At 45.8% G+C, this 18,632-nt stretch overlaps 1 protein-coding gene across 2 annotated transcripts in view; it reads left to right on the top strand.

Annotated features, from left to right (window-relative positions):
• LOC110528247 (lysine-specific demethylase 5B) overlaps positions 1–17,945 on the top strand; it is a 29,275-nt gene extending 11,330 nt beyond the window's left edge. For both annotated transcript variants that reach the window (XM_021610141.2, XM_021610142.2), the window contains 21 exons: positions 91–190; positions 375–475; positions 704–862; positions 1,133–1,252; positions 1,492–1,650; positions 1,956–2,137; positions 4,827–4,989; positions 5,079–5,198; positions 5,517–5,711; positions 6,020–6,201; positions 6,594–6,718; positions 7,045–7,195; positions 11,374–11,494; positions 11,735–12,090; positions 13,565–13,703; positions 13,978–14,157; positions 14,455–14,613; positions 14,919–15,441; positions 15,610–15,806; positions 16,175–16,432; positions 16,773–17,945. In XM_021610141.2, coding sequence (XP_021465816.2) covers positions 91–190; positions 375–475; positions 704–862; positions 1,133–1,252; positions 1,492–1,650; positions 1,956–2,137; positions 4,827–4,989; positions 5,079–5,198; positions 5,517–5,711; positions 6,020–6,201; positions 6,594–6,718; positions 7,045–7,195; positions 11,374–11,494; positions 11,735–12,090; positions 13,565–13,703; positions 13,978–14,157; positions 14,455–14,613; positions 14,919–15,441; positions 15,610–15,806; positions 16,175–16,432; positions 16,773–16,907 — 3,825 coding nt within the window. In that variant the 3' untranslated portion in view covers positions 16,908–17,945. The remainder of the gene's footprint in view (positions 1–90; positions 191–374; positions 476–703; positions 863–1,132; positions 1,253–1,491; positions 1,651–1,955; positions 2,138–4,826; positions 4,990–5,078; positions 5,199–5,516; positions 5,712–6,019; positions 6,202–6,593; positions 6,719–7,044; positions 7,196–11,373; positions 11,495–11,734; positions 12,091–13,564; positions 13,704–13,977; positions 14,158–14,454; positions 14,614–14,918; positions 15,442–15,609; positions 15,807–16,174; positions 16,433–16,772) is intronic.
• The last annotated feature ends 687 nt before the right edge of the window (positions 17,946–18,632 follow it).

Raw genomic sequence — 18,632 nt, 5'->3', positions numbered from 1 at the left:
GACCTCGAGAAAAATATGTTGCTTTTCCTTCATCTCCTGTCGTAGTCCACGTGGCATGAACCCCTCCCTTTTCTCCCCTCTCTCTGACAGGGAGGCTGTATGAAGACTGAGACAGCGGAGGACTGTGAGAACCGGCCCAACCTGAGGAGGAGGATGGGTTCCTATGTGGCCAAGCCAGAGCCACAGCTTGGTAAACACTGTCCTTTGGCAAAGTCTTGTGAAATAATATTTTTTATGAACAAATGAAAATGTTTCTCTGGTTTAATTTAAGTTTAGATAATTATTAGATTTTAAATCTATATAAGAACAGGGTTGTGTTCATATGAATACATACTGTATGCCCTGGCCTCCATTAACCATGTGATGTCTTTCAGTGCTAGTGAAACCTGTTGAGGTGAAACTGGAACTCACTGAGCACGAGGATCCAATAGCAAGTGACAAAGAAAGCGTGTTTAGTAAAAAAAACAACCCCGCGGTGAGTAAAATACATTTATATGCTGAGCTAATCAAGGCTAATTGTCTCTTCATTATGACTATGATAATAATCCTAATGGATAGCATTTATTCAGGTCTCTCACAAAAGTACAAATGATTGAGTTCTTTACATTTTAATGGTTAGTTAACTCATCCCATCCACCCACCTGGGTGCCATTTTTACTGATTAGTGGATAAGAAGCCTCATTGTCTTGTGTGTCTGTCTCAGGTGGATCAGTACATGTGTCTGGTGTGTGGCAGCGGTAGCGAAGAGGACCGCCTGCTGCTGTGCGATGGCTGTGATGACAGCTACCACACCTTCTGTCTGATCCCGCCCCTGCATGATGTTCCCAAAGGAGACTGGAGGTGCCCCAAGTGCCTGGCTCAGGTGACAGACATGCTCCCGCTCTCCCCCAGCCCCAATTACCGTACTACACTGTCACTCTGGAAACTCCACACACCATCCACTGGGGAAGCTGAATACAGAAGCAGCAGTCAACTCTTATTAAAGCTAAACAAAAGCATGCTTAACCTCTATTTTGTGGTTCTTATATACCGGAGCTTCTCAGTAGAATCCTACTCCTATTGGTGTTCGGCAAGTATAACTTCATGTTGATATTAGCTACATTAGTGCTTCTCATCCTTGTCTTCCCTACAGGAGTGTGGCAAACCCCAGGTAGCCTTTGGCTTCGAGCAGGCTGGCAGGGACTACTCTCTACGCACTTTTGGGGACATGGCTGACTCCTTCAAGTCAGACTATTTCAACATGCCAGTTCATGTAAGTTTGACAGCAGATGTACTGTCCTCATCAGTGTTATGTTCAGCAGGGACAAAACAGGAAAATGTTCCTATTAGACAAGTTTTAAGATGGAACCACGGTTTCAAAGTATTTTCCCAGTGTCATTGTGCCTACTTAACCCCCACCTGATATAAGCTGTATTATACTTAACTCATCCAAACTCCGCCTGTAGTTGAAATGAGTTGAGGTAATGGTTTTTCTGTCTCTCTGTTTGTCAGATGGTGCCCACAGAGCTGGTGGAGAAGGAGTTCTGGCGACTGGTCAGCACCATTGAGGAGGACGTCACTGTGGAGTACGGCGCAGACATTGCCTCCAAGGAGTTTGGGAGCGGCTTCCCCATCAGGGGTGGACGATTCCATGTCTCCCCTGAGGATGAGGTACACAAAGGCTCTACTCTTACAAGTTAACATATGCTAGATATTGGGATGATTCTGAAGTTGACTGTACCACAACATCATGGCAACAGTACACCATTTCAGACCAAGAGAACTGTTGTGGAAAACTCTCGCAAATAGTTCTATAGCTCAAAACCCCCATACATCTATGCTCTTAGAGACAGCGGAAGCACTTGTGGCTTATATTTAAGGTGATATTGGAGTTCTACAGGAGATTAAGCCCTAGCCAATATCACCCGCAGTTGAGTCGAGCCTTAACTTGTACTTAACTTGTCTCTGACCCATAGGATTACCTGAGCAGTGGCTGGAACCTGAACAACATGCCCGTGATAGACTCCTCGGTGCTGACTCATGTTACGGCTGACATCTGTGGGATGAAGTTACCCTGGCTGTATGTGGGCATGTGCTTCTCCTCCTTCTGCTGGCACATTGAGGACCACTGGAGCTACTCCATCAACTACCTGCACTGGTACATAAAGGCTGCCCCACAGGCCACTAGTATGGGACTGGAGTTTTACCTGACCTTGTAACTGGACCAGAAAAATCTCCTGGCCCGTGGTATAATGCACTGTATAGGTCAAAGCAAATGGCCTCTGCTTCTTTCATTTTGAGGAATCTTGTCAAACCCAATTGCTTGCTTAGTATTGGAGTTAGTTTATTAGTTTATTGGTTGACATGGTATTAAACACAAGAATACTCTTCAATCTTCAAAGTGATCAAATCAAATGTATTTATAAAGCGCTTCTTACATCAGCTGATATCTCAAAGTGCTCTACAGAAACCCAGCCTAAAACCCCAAACAACAAGCAATGCATGTGTAGAAGCACGGTGGCTAGGAAAAACTCCCTAGAAAGGCCAGAACCTAGGAAGAAACCTAGAGAGGAACCAGGCTATGAGGGGTGGCCATTCCTCTTCTGGCTGTGCCGGGTGGAGATTATAACAGAACGTGGCCAAGATGTTCAAGTGTTCATAAATGACCCGCTGGGTCAAATAATAATTATCACAGTGGTTGTCGAGGGTGCAACAGGTCAGCACCTCAGGAGTAAATTTGATTTGGCTTTTCATAGCCGATCATTAAGAGTATCTCTACCGCTCCTGCAGTCTCTAGAGAGTTGAAAACAGCAGGTCTGGGACAGGTAGCACGTCCGGTGAACAGGTCAGGGTTCCATAGCCGCAGGCAGAACAGTTGAAACTGGAGCAGCAGCGCAGCCAGGTGAACTGGGGACAGCAAGGAGTCATCAGGCCAGGTAGTCCTGAGGCATGGTCCTAGGGCTCAGGTCCTCAGAGGGAGAGAGAGGGAGCGAGATAACTTAAATTCACACAGGACACCGGATAAGACAGGAGAAATACTCCAGATATAACAGACTGACCCTAGCCCCCTGACACAAACTATTGCAGCATAAATACTGGAGGCTGAGATAGGAGGGGTCGGGAGACACTCTGGCCCCGTCCGACAATACCCCCGGACAGGGCCAAACAGGAAGGATATAACCCCACCCACTTTGCCAAAGCACAGCCCCCACAACACTAGAGGGGTATCAACAACCAACTATCCATCCTGAGACAAGGCCAAGTATAGCCCACAAAGATCTCTGCCACGGCACAACCCAAGGGGGGGGGGGGGGGGGGTCGCCAACACAGACAAGAAGATCACGTCAGTGACTCAACCCACTCAAGTGACGCACCCCTCATAGGGATGGCTTAGAAGAGCACCAGTAAGCCAGTGAATCAGCCCCTGTAATAGGGTTAGAGGCAGAGAATCCCAGTGGAGAGAGGGGAACTGGCCAGGCAGAGACGGCAAGGGTGGTTCGTTGCTCCAGTGCCTTTCCGTTCACCTTCACACTCCTGGGCCAGACTACACTCAATCATAGGACCCACTGAAGAGATGAGTCTTCAATAAAGACTTAAAAGCTGAGAATGGGTAGGCAGACCATTCCATAAAAATTGAGCTCTATAGGAGAAAACCCTGCCTCCAGTTGTTTGCTTAGAAATTCTAGGGACAGTTAGGAGGCCTGCGTCTTGTGACCATAGTGTACGTGTAGGTATGTACGGCAGGACCAAATCGGAAAGATGGGTAGGAGCAAGCCCATGTAATGCATTGTAGGTTAGCAGTAAAACCTTGAAATCACCTCTTGCCTTAACAGGAAGCTAGTGTAGAGAGGCTAGCACTGGAGTAATATGATCAAATGTTTTGGTACTAGTCAAGATTCTAGCAGCCGTGTTTAGCACTAACTGAAGTTTATTTAGTGCTTTATCCGGAAAGTAGACCATTGCAGTAGTCTAACCTAGAAGTGACAAAAGCATGGAATAATTTTTATGCATCAATTTGGACAAAGTTTCTGATTTTTGCAATGTTATGTAGATGAGGAAAAGCTGTCCTTGAAACAGTCTTGATATGTTCGTCAAATGGGAGATCAGGGTCCTTCACAGTTTTATTTGAGATGACTGTACAACTATCAAGATGAATTGTCAGATTCAACAGAAGATCTTTGTTTCTTGGGACCTAGAACAAGCATCTCTGTTTGGTCCGAGTTTAAAAGTAGAACATTTGCAGCCATCCACTTCCTTATGTCTGAAACACAGGCTTCCAGCAAAGGCAATTTTGGTGCATCTGCATAGCAGTGAAAGTGAACATTGTGTTTCCGAATGACATCACCAAGAGGTAGAATGTATATTGTAACCAATAGTGGTCCTAAAACAGAACCTAGAGGAACACTGAAATTTACAGTTGATTTGTCAGAGGACAACCATCTACAGAGACAAACGGATATCTTTCCGACAGATAAGATCTAAACCAGGCCAGAACTTGTCCGTGTAGACCAATTTGGGTTTCCAATCTCTCCAAAAGAATGTGGTGATCGATGGTATGAAAAGCAGCACTAAGGTTTAGGAGGACCGATGCAGAGCCTTGCCATTAAAAGGTAATTTACCACCTTCACAAGTGCAGTCTCAGTGCTATGATGGGGTCTAAAACCAGACTGAAGCGTTTCGTATACATTGTTTGTCTTCAGGAAGGCAGTGAGTTGCTGTGCAACAGCTTTTTCTAACGTTTTTGAGAGGAATGGGAGATTCGATATAGGCCAATTTAGTTTTTTATATTTTCTGGGTCAAGGAGTGACAACAGTCAGTGTTTATGACAAACTGGCATATGTCCTCAGGGGAGAGCCCAAGACGTGGTACGGCGCTCCGGGGTATGCTGCGGAGAAGCTGGAGGGGGTGATGAAGAAACTGGCCCCCGAGCTGTTCGAGTCTCAGCCTGACCTCCTGCACCAGCTGGTCACCATCATGAACCCCAACACACTCATGAACCACGGTGTTCCCGTAAGTACCAAACGCGCCCCCACACACACACACACACGCTGTGAGTATAGTTATAGTTTTACCATAACTTCATACCCGCTCTTCTCTAGATCTATCGCACCAATCAGTGCGCTGGCGAGTTTGTCATCACTTTCCCTAGAGCCTACCACAGTGGATTTAACCAGGGCTTCAACTTTGCTGAGGCTGTCAACTTCTGCACCATGGACTGGGTATGATGACTTGAAGTCCCTCAATAGCATACAGAAGCTAATAATTGAATAACTGGAAGGTGTTTCTATTGAGCAGTGGTCATTACACCTGGTCCTGCAGAGCTACATGATGTACAGGTTTATCATGGTCTGGATGAACAACACATTTGCTCAGTCAGATGTGTTAATGCTGGGCTTGAACAAGAGGCTGCATACCTTGTAGCTCTTTGGATCAAGTTAGGGTATTACTGATGTAACCAGCACTGTATACAGCTCAGCTCGATAGTGTTAAATGAATAGTACAGTTTCAACCCAAAGCCTTGTGCTCTGTCATTTCAGATGCCCATGGGCCGCATGTGTGTGGACCACTACCGACAGCTGGACAGGTACTGTGTCTTCTCCCACGACGAGATGGTCTGCAAGATGGCGTCCAAGGCAGACACCATGGACGTGGCCCTGGCCTCGGCCGTGCAGAAGGACATGGCCGTCATGCTCCAGGAGGAGGACAAGCTGAGGGACAAAGTCAGCAAGATGGTGAGAGGCCTCTCATGCTGGCACACTTTCATCTGATTTTTGAATATCAATGTTTTTTTTCCTTCTGGTTTCAAATTGACCAATACTGTGCCCCTGTTCAAAGACATGCCATTCAAAGCATCTTAGTTGTAATTGGACAACATCATTAGAGAAGCAAATGGCCACAGTTAACTTTGCTCCAATAGTGTCTGTCCCTGTGTCATCCATGTTTCTCCTAGTATGACACTACTGGTGTGGGTGTCTGTGTGATCTGTGACACTACTAATCTGTGGGTGTGTTTATGACACTACTCCTCTCTGTGTCCCCAGGGTGTGCAGCAGTCCCAGCAGGTGGAGTACGACCTGCTGCCAGACGAGGAGCGCCAGTGTTCCAGGTGCAGGACCACCTGCTACCTGTCTGCCCTCACCTGTCCCTGTATCCCTGGCCAGCTGGTGTGTCTGCACCACGCCCAAGACCTCTGCTCCTGCCCCCCCAACAACCTCACACTCAAGTAGGTCTATCAACAGCTAAGTTCGTGCTAAATGCCCACATTAAAATGTTTACTTTCATCCCTCATTACGTACATCCCACATTGTACAGAAACGGGCAATCAACAGAAGCTCATGTTAATATTGCCATTAGTTTTACAGATCCAATGCACGAATTATAACACTTGTTTTGAAGTTTAATTGAAATGCCCATTTAAGAACTTCTATCAACTTAAAGGGTCAAATTCAGAGTACGCAGCATTGAAATGTCTAAAGGCCTTCTAGAACCTTCTGATGAAAAACAAACACCTGTCACCTGACCAGAAAAGAAACAGTTGTGACAGCTGTTACTCAGCCAAGATTCCAGTCTTCAGAAACATTACAGACCTGTGTTTACCTGGTTGTGTGTCTACAGCTTCAGGTTTACCATGGCTGAGCTCTACCCCATGATGGAAGCAGTCACTCTGCGTGCCGAGTCCTACACAGGCTGGGTCTCGCATGTCACTAACATACTGGAGGCGAAACAAGACAAGAAAAGCAGTAAGTACTAATCCTAAGTAGGATAACTCTTTGGGTTCAAGCGTCAATGGAATTGAAATTGGTCATAACATAAGCAACAATAAGTTTGTGTTATTTGCATAACCCCAAGTGAACAGGATGTTCTCAAATGTGTTATGGAATGTTTTTTACTTCTCTTCACCCAGATATGTTGCCTTTGTCTAATTAAACACACAATACCAGAATAGAATAGAGTATTTTCTACCCTTTGCTAATAATACAGTTCACTTGATCATTGGACCATGATTCTTTGGATGCATTGACTGTGTCTAAAGCAGTGTTCTGAAGCACTGTTTGTTTGTGTTCAGGCTTGGAGGTGCTGAGGTCACTGGTGGAGGATGCGGAGGTGAAGCAGTTCCCTCAGAGTGACCTCCTACGGCAGCTCTGTGCTGTTACCCTGGATGCTGAGAAGTGTGCCGTGGTGGCCCAGCAACTGCTCAATGGGAAAAGGCAGACCAGGTGTGCTACACACACAATTTCAATTATTTATGTTTTTATTCACTTTTATTTAAACAGGTAGGCAAGTTGAGAACAAGTTTTCATTTACAACTGCGACCTGGCCAAGATATAAAGCAAAGCAGTGTGACACAAACAGTTACACATGGAATAAACAAAAGTACAGTCAATACTGTACTTCCGGCGCCGACAGAGATGGCCGCCTCGCTTCGCGTTCCTAGGAAACTATGCAGTTGTTGTTGTTGTTTTTTTACGTGTTATTTCTTACATTAGTACACCAGGTCATCTTAGGTTTCATTACATACAGTCGAGAAGAACTACTGAATATAAGATCAGCGTCAACTCACCATCAGTACAACCAAGAATATGTTTTTCGCGACGCGGATCCTGTGTTCTGCCTTTCACCCAGGACAACGGAATGGATCCCATGCAGCGACCCAAAAAAACGACTCAGAAAAAGAGGGAAACGAGGCGGTCTTCTGGTCAGACTCCGGAGACGGGCACATCGTGCACCACTCCCTAGCATTCTTCTCGCCAATGTCCAGTCTCTTGACAACAAGGTTGATGAAATCCGAGCAAGGGTAGCATTCCAGAGGGACATCAGAGACTGTAACGTTCTTTGCTTCACGGAAACATGGCTCACTCGAGACACGCTATCGGAGTCAGTACAGCCAGCTGGTTTCTTCACGCATCGCGCCGACAGAAACAAACATCTTTCTGGTAAGAAGAGGGGCGGGGGCGTCTGCCTTATGGCTAACGAGACATGGTGTGATGAAAGAAACATACAGGAACTCAAATCCTTCTGTTCACCTGATTTAGAATTCCTCACAATCAAATGTAGACCGCATTATCTACCAAGAGAATTCTCTTCGATTATAATCACAGCCGTATATATCCCCCCCCCCAAGCAGACACATCGATGGCTCTGAACGAACTTTATTTGACTCTTTGCAAACTGGAATCCATTTATCCGGAGGCTGCATTCATTGTAGCTGGGGATTTTAACAAAGCTAATCTGAAAACATGACTCACTAAATTTTATCAGCATATCGATTGCGCAACCAGGGGTGGAAAAACCTTGGATCATTGTTACTCTAACTTCCGCGACACATATAAGGCCCTGCCCCGCCCTCCTTTCGGAAAAGTTGACCACGACTCCATTTTGTTGATCCCTGCCTACAGACAGAAACTAAAACAAGAGGCTCCCACGCTGAGGTCTGTCCAACACTGGTCCGACCAAGCTGACTCCACACTCCAAGACTGCTTCCATCACGTGGACTGGGACATGTTTCGTATTGCGTCAGATAACAATATTGACGAATACGCTGATTCGGTGTGCGAGTTCATTAGAACGTGCGTTGAAGATGTCGTTCCCATAGCAACGATTAAAACATTCCCTAACCAGAAACCGTGGATTGATGGCAGCATTCGCGTGAAACTGAAAGCGTGAACCACTGCTTTTAATCAGGGCAAGGTGACTGGTAACATGACCGAATACAAACAGTGCAGCTATTCCCTCCGCAAGGCTATCAAACAAGCTAAGCGTCAGTACAGAGACAAAGTAGAATCTCAATTCAACGGCTCAGACACAAGAGGCATGTGGCAGGGTCTACAGTCAATCACGGACCTCAAGAAGAAATCCAGCCCCGTCACAGACCAGGATGTCCTGCTCCCAGGCAGACTAAATAACTTTTTTGCCCGCTTTGAGGACAATACAGTGCCACTGACACGGCCTGCAACGAAAACATGCGGACTCTCCTTCACTGCAGCCGAGGTGAGTAAGAAATTTAAACGTGTTAACCCTCGCAAGGCTGCAGGCCCAGACGGCATCCCCAGCCGCGCCCTCAGAGCATGCGCAGACCAGCTGGCCGGTGTGTTTACGGACATATTCAATCAATCCCTATACCAGTCTGCTGTTCCCACATGCTTCAAGAGGGCCACCATTGTTCCTGTTCCCAATAAAGCTAAGGTAACTGAGCTAAACGACTACTTCCGTCGTCATGAAGTGCTTTGAGAGACTAGTCAAGGACCATATCACCTCCACCCTACCCGACACCCTAGACCCACTCCAATTTGCTTACCGCCCAAATACGTCCACAGACGATGCAATCTCAACCACACTGCCCTAACCCATCTGGACAAGATGAATACCTATGTGAGAATGCTGTTCATCGACTACAGCTCGGCATTCAACACCATAGTACCCTCCAAGCTCGTCATCAAGCTCGAGACCCTGGGTCTCGACCCCGCCCTGTGCAACTGGGTACTGGACTTCCTGACGGGCCGCCCCCAGGTGGTGAGGGTAGGCAACAACATCTCCACCCCGCTGATCCTCAACATTGGGGCCCCACAAGGGTGCGTTCTGAGCCCTCTCCTGTACTCCCTGTTCACCCACGACTGCGTGGCCACACACGCCTCCAACTCAATCATCAAGTTTGCGGACGACACAACAGTGGTAGGCTTGATTACCAACAACGACGAGACGGCCTACAGGGAGGAGGTGAGGGCCCTCGGAGTGTGGTGTCAGGAAAATAACCTCACACTCAACGTCAACAAAACTAAGGAGATGATTGTGGACTTCAGGAAACAGCAGAGGGAACACCCCCCTATCCACATCGATGGAACAGTAGTGGAGAGGGTAGCAAGTTTTAAGTTCCTCGGCATACACATCACAGACAAACTGAATTGGTCCACTCACACAGACAGCATCGTGAAGAAGAACCTCAGGAGGCTGAAGAAATTCGGTTTGTCACCAAAAGCACTCACAAACTTCTACAGATGCACAATCGAGAGCATCCTGGCGGGCTGTATCATCGCCTGGTACGGCAACTGCTCCGCCCACAACCGTAAGGCTCTCCAGAGGGTAGTGAGGTCTGCACAACGCATCACCGGGGGCAAACTACCTGCCCTCCAGGACACCTACACCACCCAATGTTACAGGAAGGCCATAAAGATCATCAAGGACATCAACCACCCGAGCCACTGCCTGTTCACCCCGCTATCATCCAGTAGGCGAGGTCAGTACAGGTGCATCAAAGCTGGGACCGAGAGACTGAAAAACCGCTATCTCAAGGCCATCAGACTGTTAAACAGCCACCACTAACATTGAGTGGCTGCTGCCAACACACTGACACTGACACTGACTCAACCCCCAGCCACTTTAATAATGGGAATTGATGGGAAATTATGTAAATATATCACTAGCCACTTTAAACAATGCTACCTTATATAATGTTACTTATCCTACATTATTCATCTCATATGCATACGTATATACTGTACTCTATCATCGACTGCATCCTTATGTAATACATGTATCACTAGCCACTTTAACTATGCCACTTTGTTTACATACTCACCTCATGTATAAACTGTACTCGATACCATCTACTGTATCCTGCCTATGCTGCTCTGTACCATCACTCATTCATATATCCTTATGTACATATTCTTTATCCCCTTACACTGTGTATAAGACAGTAGTTTTGGAATTGTTAGTTAGATTACTTGTTGGTTATTACTGCATTGTCGGAACTAGAAGCACAAGCATTTCGCTACACTCGCATTAACATCTGCTAACCATGTGTATGTGACAAATACAATTTGATTTGATTTAACACAATAGAACAATCTATACACAGTGTGTGCAAATGGAGTAAGGAGGCAAGGCAATAAATAGGCCATAGTAGCGAAGTAATTACAATTTGTGCATATGATGTGCAAGTAGAAATACTGGTGTGTAAAAGAGCAAAAACAAAGTAAATAAAAACAATATGGGGATGAGGTAGGTAGTTGTATGGGCTATTTACAGATGGGCTGTGTACAGCTGCAGTGATCGGTAAGCTGTTCTGACAGCTGATGCTTAAAGTCAGTGAGGGAGATCGAAGTCTCCCAACATCAGTGATTTTTTTCAATTCGTTCCAGTCATTGGCAGGAGAGAACTGGAAGGAAAGGTGGCCAAAGGAGCTGTTGGCTTTGGGGATGACCAGTGAGATATAACTGCTGGATACTTTCTAAAGTTGAAATTCTTTACCACTTCTAAATTTGGTATTGCTAGCCACATGGTTAGCCAAATAGTCCTAACTAATGCGCAAAGCAATAATGTGCCCTAGTGAAAATAATTTCAGCTTTTGTGCTCTGTAGGCTAGCTGTGTCTCTGATCTTTAGTGTGTTGTTGTCAGGTATCGTTCAGGTGGAGGGAAGTCCCAGAGCCAGAACCTGTTGACGGTGGAGGAGCTCAGGTCGTTTGTCAGGCAGCTGCACAAGCTGCCCTGCAGCATCCGCCAGGCCCCCTTACTCAAGGTACAACTATAGGGCCAGAATATATCCACTACCATCAGTGACAATTCCTGTGTTCCTCTCTTCGCTATCACACCTTACTCCGCTCAGCACATTCTTGATTAGTTGATGATGCACTAGGCTGGGAGTCTGTGGCAAAAGCCTACGTACAGCCACAGTGATCTTTCAGGATAACACTGAACAAAACAGTGTTCATTGATTGACCCTTTGATTGACCCTTTTACTTGTTTGTATTTCCCCCAGGACCTGCTTACCCGCGTGGATGACTTCCACCTGCGCAGCGAGAGGCTCCTCTGTGACGAGGCCCCCAGCCCAGCGGAGCTGCAGAGCCTGCTGGACGTGAGCCTGAGCCTGGATGTGGAGCTGCCCCAGCTAAGCCTGCTCAGGGAGAGGCTGGAGCAGGCGCGCTGGCTGGAGGTGGTTCAGGGGGCCAGCAGCCAGCCCCACAGCCTCTGTCTGGACACCATGCGGAGGCTGATAGACCAGGGGGTGGGTCTGGCCTCGCATGCCTTGGTGGAGAGAGCCATGGCGCGCCTGCAGGAGCTGCTTACAATGTCTGAGCACTGGGAGGAGCGGGCTCTCAGCCTGATGGAGACCAGGTGAGAGAAGGGAGGAGGAGAGTGCCTTAGACAGTACTGTAGTTGAATATGCAAGTTGACCGGTTCTATCCTACATGAAACGATGTACAGGAAAAACCCTTGGTTCAGTAGTTTCATCCTAGCTGTAGTAATGGTCTACAGCCATGTCTCAGGTCAACTCCTTTCCTAACTTGAGTAATACAAAAACGTTAATAGTAAAGCCATAGGAAATGGTTACGAGATGCACAAAACAAGATGTTTAAAATAGAATGATGTAAAACAAAATAAAGCACACTGACATAGTTCATAGTAAATATGTAGCACTGACACCTACCTTGCGAAAAGCTGCTTAGAAGTTCAGCCAGCAGAGAGTGAAAAGTGCAAGGTTTGCATTTGGAGATGAAAGCTGCTCACTGATGGATTAACTATATCAGTGGGTTGGGACAATGCTCTGCTCAGCTGGCTCACACAACAGTTTATACACAGGCTCTAGTTGCAGAGCTGGCTCCCATTGCTATTAGGGTAAACTGTGGCGGTCGCCTGTATTGAGACATCTTAGACTATAAGGTCTTATTTGAGAACTCTGAACTTTTTGAAATAGAGAAGTTATGTACAGAGCACTAATTCCACTGTCCATAAGCAACATTGCATCAGAGGTGGTTTATTCTATTGGTTCGGTTCGTTCTCTTCAGACAGGCTGAAATGTAACTCCTCATAGTGCTAAAGTGAGATTGAAAAACATATTCTCGCTCAAGGCATTCAGATTTTTAAACAGCCACCACTAGCACAGAGGAGGCCTACCTACAGACTTGTAATCATAGGACACATTAATAAATGCAAGTGCAAGTTGGGGCGGCAGGGTAGCCTAGTGGTTAGCGCGTTAGACTAGTAACCGAAAGGTTGCAAGTTCAAATCCCCAAGCTGACAAGGTACAAATCTGGCGTTCTGCCCCTGAACAGGCAGTTAACCCACTATGCCGTCATTGAAAATAAGAATTTGTTTTTAACTGACTTGCCTAGTTAAATAAAGGTAAAATATATATATTTTTTAAATGGAACACTCTTCACTTTAATAAGAATGTTTACATATCTCGCATTACGGATTTCATATGTATATACTGTATCCTTCACTATCTATTCTCACTATATATTGGATCTTAGCTGCTCTGTCACTGCGCATCCATATATTTTATATTTATATATTCTCATTCCTTTACTAGATTGTGTGTATTAGGTTTTGTTGTGGAATTGTTAATGTTACCTGTTAGATACTGCTGCACTGTCAGAACTAGAAGCACAAGCACTTCACTACACTCGCAATAACATCTGCTAACCATGTGTATGTGACCAATAACATTTGATTTGAAGTAACAAGTGACCACTAGAGCCATATGAACTGTGGGATGTTGTGAAAGGTGTTGACAGAACTTGACACTAAAGATAAAAGCAGTACTGAGTCCACTTGTGTTTTTAAGCCTAGCTTGTATTTTGTCCAGGCCCTGTCACTGTGTGGAAACTCTTGAGGCAGCTCTGCAGGAGGTGGCTAGTATCCCTGCTTATCTGCCCAACTGTCTGCTGCTGAAGGACACGGTGGACCAGGCTAAAGACTGGCTTCAGGAAGCAGACACCCTGCAGGTAGGAGGCTCTCAGGGTGTGTCCCAAGTGGCACCCTACTCCCTATGTAGTGCACTACTTTTGAACAGAGCCCTGGTCACATGTAGTGCACCAGGAAGGGAATATAGCCTAACATTCTAATTTATTAACCCAAGTAATTGGGACATCTCTGAATATAGACCTGTCCTATATTGGTATCTTTTTTATATAACTGCTTCTGGTATGCCAGACTGAAAATAAAAGTTGGGAAAGGGGAAAAAAGCCAGACTGCTTATAAGTGTGTGTTTGTGTGTAGCTGGGAGGCCGTATCCCTGTGCTGGATACCCTGACTGACCTGGTGTCCCGGGCCAAGACCATCCCTGTCTGGCTGGACCCTCTGGCTCGACTGGAGGCCCTGGTCTCTGACGTGCAGGCCTGGAAGGAGAGTGCTGCCAAAACCTTTCTAATGAAGAATTCCCCTTACTCCCTGCTGGAGGTAAACTACCTACAACAATCTAATGCCGAAACACATAATCAGACGCCTTAGGGGTTGTTTCACTAAATAGTCAGTCTGTACCCCAAATGGCACCCTATTCCCTTTATAGTGCACCACTTTTGATCAGACTCCTATGGGTGCTGTGATGATACTGTAATCTGTGCAGGATTCGACTCAAATCGCCTACCTCTTGCTGAATGTATTATTTCATGGATTTGTTTTATTTCAGTGCCGATAATGTTCATTTTATCCTGAGTTTTTGGGGGATTTGGCTCATTGTCTCCTTTGTCTGTTTAGGTGCTGTGCCCCCGGTGTGAGGCTGGGACGGGGTTTCAGAAGTCAAAGTCTAAAAGGGCAAAGGATGTGGCCCAGTGCAGCAAGAGAAATGGAACTTGGCTGGACTGCCTGAGTGACGTGGAGAAGGCCCTCTCAGAGAGCAAGGACTCCGCCTCTGCTGTACGTGCTGCTCTTACTCAGTCTGTCTACAGACATGTTTTTATTTACCAAAAGCAGACCATTGAACTTACTTATTTAACTTCCAACATATTCTAAAGACACCCAACTATCGCAATCAGTGAAGCCTTCACATTGATATGAGCACCCATGATATGAAGGTGCATATCATTAAATGTATGGTTTGTGATACAGTATTGTAATTCCATATACTATGACTGTGTAGGTTACTGTTTGGTTACATGTATGTTGCGGTAGTAAGTATTGTGTTTTGTCATGCCAACCTGTGCTGGTTCCCCTTTCTGTAGATGGCCACTCTAGCCGAGGTACGTCAGAAGGAGATGGAGAGTCTGCTGGCTCTCAGGGCCTCCAATGAGTCCAAGCTCCTCCAAGCGGGCGACTGCGGGGCGTTGAGGGTGTGCGTGTGCCACAATGCCCCGTTGGGCCCCATGCTGCAGTGCGAGCTCTGCAGTGACACCTTTCACCGCAGCTGTGTCTCAGGCTCCAACCAGGACCCCCGACCCAACCAGGCCTGGCTGTGTCCCCATTGCCGGCGCTCTGAAAAGCCACCTCTGGACCGGGTGCTTCCCCTGCTCGCCTCCCTGCAGCGCATCAGGGTGCGGCTGCCTGAGGGAGATGCCCTACGCTTCCTCATCGAGAGGACAGTCCGCTGGCAGCACCGCATGCAGCAGGCCTCTGCAGAGGGGGTGCTGGGGGTGGCTCTGATGACATCACATCAGCGCTGGGGCTCATCCAGTCCCACCTCGGCTCCATCTCAGGAATCATACAGCGCATCATTTTACACGGATCACCAGTGCATTCCTCTGCAGGGTCCGTGTCAGACTAGCAACATCTAATATCTCAACCTCTCATAACAATTCACATGTTTGTCAAATTTCTTTCAATGTCTAACACATAAAATGTATTACACAGAAGAAAAAAAAAGAACTATTCCTTTTTAAGGGCTGTGTTGAACTGTGTTATTGGTGTGTGTTTCAGGACTGAGCCCTGAGCTGGAGGAGCTGATGGTGGAGGGCTTAATGCTGCAGGTGACTCTGCCTGAGACCCAGCAGTTGTACATGTCCCTCAGCAGACTGGACTCCCACAACCTCACAGACAGCCCCTCTCCCAAGCACAGCACAGAGCAGGACCAACACCAGCACAACCCTCAGGGAGGGAGCCCCCCTCACAACCAGGTAACATACTAGTCTACTACTGTGAGGCTCAGATAGCAGGTCAACCACTTGATTAAAGGGTTGTTTTGATGTATTTGAGACGTTTCTGAACATTTGTTCATGTTGAACTTTTTAAAAATGATTTTGAATGAATTTATTTGGGTGAAAAATAATATAAGATCTGTGTTGGATCCCAGAAGATGCCACTTAAAAGCATTAATTAAAACACTTATCTTCAGTGGTCCACGATGGTAAAACAAACATCTAATGATTTTAAAAGACAAAGTTAAAAAACAAAATGACATTCATACATACAAAATGTTTTACATTCAAACAAAACCATTACATTCATGTGTGTGACTTAAATGCGTGTTTACTGTTTTCACCAGAACGGAGTAGCCTGTCTCAAGAAGGAGGCTGTGAACGGCAAGCGGACCAAGCGGTGCATGGAGAAGGAGGGCTCCGAGCGCAAGGACAAAGCCAAGAAGCCCCGCAAGAAGAAGCCCAAGATGAACAAGGAGAGGAGTCAGGAGGCCAAGGGGACCTGTTCACCCACCGCCACTCACTCTGACCTCTCCCTTTCGGACTCTGATGAAGACTTCACCCTGTGCGCTGCACCGTGGTGCAGAGAGCCAGAGGGGAAACAGGTTAGCATTAAACCCCCATCCACCTCCATTATGTTGTGGGTCATTTCAGTGTGTTTTCCCAAACATCACATTGTTTTAACAATTAAGACTATTTAACTTATTGTAGTATATTGAAAATAGTATGTAGTATGATTGGTATTAAAGGAAGATTCCACCCAAAACTATATTTTGGTATTTGTTTCATTAGTCCATTGTTGATATAGTCCCAAACTGTTTTACATGTAAGCAATTACGTTTTCAAGATGTATAACTTTCAAAATACAGATATACAGCCGGTATGATGCATTTTCCATCTTATGATGCTGCGTTGTGCATTATATTTCCCCTCTGTTTTTCTCAGGTGAATTGGGTCCAGTGTGATGGCAGCTGCCAGCAGTGGTTCCACCAGATCTGTGTGGGAGTGTCTGCAGAGCAGGCAGAGAAAGAGGACTACATCTGTATCAGCTGCACACAGCCAGACCACACCAGGGAGTGAAGACCGGTTTTGAAGGATCATCAGTTTTAGTTTAGTCACAGCTCTGGGTGTATAACCACCCAGTTATTTCCCTTCCCCATTCTCAGCTATGCTCTGGCCCCACCACCTCTGACCTTCCTGATCTAGCTCTACTTGGTGACAACAGTGCTCCTTCCTCCTCCTTCCCAGCCCAAACTGCTTTTCAGAGCTATTGAGACTCTTCCATCGCTGTTTTGTTATAGTGGCTGGCTTTATACAGCCAATCAACTTAATCTTTCCAATCATCAGCGACATGATGCAGATTGTACTGCGCGAGGTTCCAACTGTTTACGAAGCAGAATAAAGTGGAGGAAACAGGACATTTTCACTTGACTGACTTTACTTGCATGTGTATTAAGACAACGCAGGGATTTTTCAACCAGAAGAAGTCAATTGGACAACATTTTTGGAACCTAGTTTTTGTACATGCATCTGAACAACAATGTGAACCCTTTTTCTTCTCTTGTAGAGCTAATATTATTTATCTGAGCAATAACTGAATTGTTAATTTGAGTTCAGTTTGTCTGAGCTATGTTTGTGCTTAGAAATGGTTCTATACTATAGAACGCCCTTGTAGGTTGAAAGTGATATTTGACTTGCAACATGGCTAACATAAGGAACTGTGTGAATGAACTGCCACGGGTATCATTTGACTTTTTTCCTCCTTTGGGTAAATATGATTAATGCGTTGCAGTTTGCATAAGAAATAAAATAATTTGTTCCCACAAGTATGTTGTCTGTAATTTTCTCAGTGTAGAAGCTATCCTCAAGTAGGCATTTAATATCTGTGAGTCCCATGGACAAGAATATTTAATTATCTGAAGAATAACGGGGTTATAATGTCTGAGAATAATAATCCACTGGTGTACTGAGTGGGCTAAACATGATATTTGCTACTTTCAATAAAATATGTAGGATTATATAATCCAAAAACAATTTTTAACTCTTACTGTACATGTCAACAAGCCCTACTGTTAACATTCTAATCTTCCAATAAAATATTACAAATTGTGTTATTCAGCTCGCGCTGATGCTTGCCTATTTCTTTCCATATTTGTATCTAAATAAATGCAACAATTCATAAGCAAATCAGTCAAATTGAAATTAATTCATTAGGCCCTAATCCATGGATTTCACATCTGGGAATACAGATATGCATCTGTTGGTCATAGATTTAAAAAAGGTAGAGGGGTGTGGATCAGAACCAGTGGTGTGATCATTTTCCTCATGCAGCTCGACATCTCCTTCGCATAGAGTTGACCAGGCTATAGAATGTTGTCCCAGTCCTCTTCAATGGCTGATGTTGATGGATATTGGCAGGAACTGGAACATGCTGTCGATGAAGAGCATCCCAAACATGCTCATTGGGTGACATGTCTGGTGAATATGCAGGCCATGGAGGAACTGAGACATTTTCAGCTTCCAGAAATTGTGTGCAGATCCTTGCGACATGGGGCTTTGCATTATCCTGAAACGTGTTGATGGCGGCGGCTGAATGGCACGACAATGGACCTCAGGAGCTCATCACGGTCTCTCTGTGCATTGAAATGGCCATCGACAAAATGCAGTTGTGTTCATTGTGTCTAGTTTATCTGCCCATACCATAACCCCACCATGGGGCACTCTGTTCATAACGTTGACACCACCAAAATGTTCACCCACACGTGCCATACACGCTGTCTGCCATGTGCCCAGTACATATGAAAC

Source organism: Oncorhynchus mykiss, chromosome 7 (assembly GCF_013265735.2).
Source record: "Oncorhynchus mykiss isolate Arlee chromosome 7, USDA_OmykA_1.1, whole genome shotgun sequence".
Classification (NCBI taxonomy): Eukaryota; Metazoa; Chordata; class Actinopteri; order Salmoniformes; family Salmonidae; genus Oncorhynchus; species Oncorhynchus mykiss.
The sequence above is the reverse complement of the archived record's forward strand: the minus strand, read 5'-3'. Positions and strand labels throughout refer to the sequence as shown.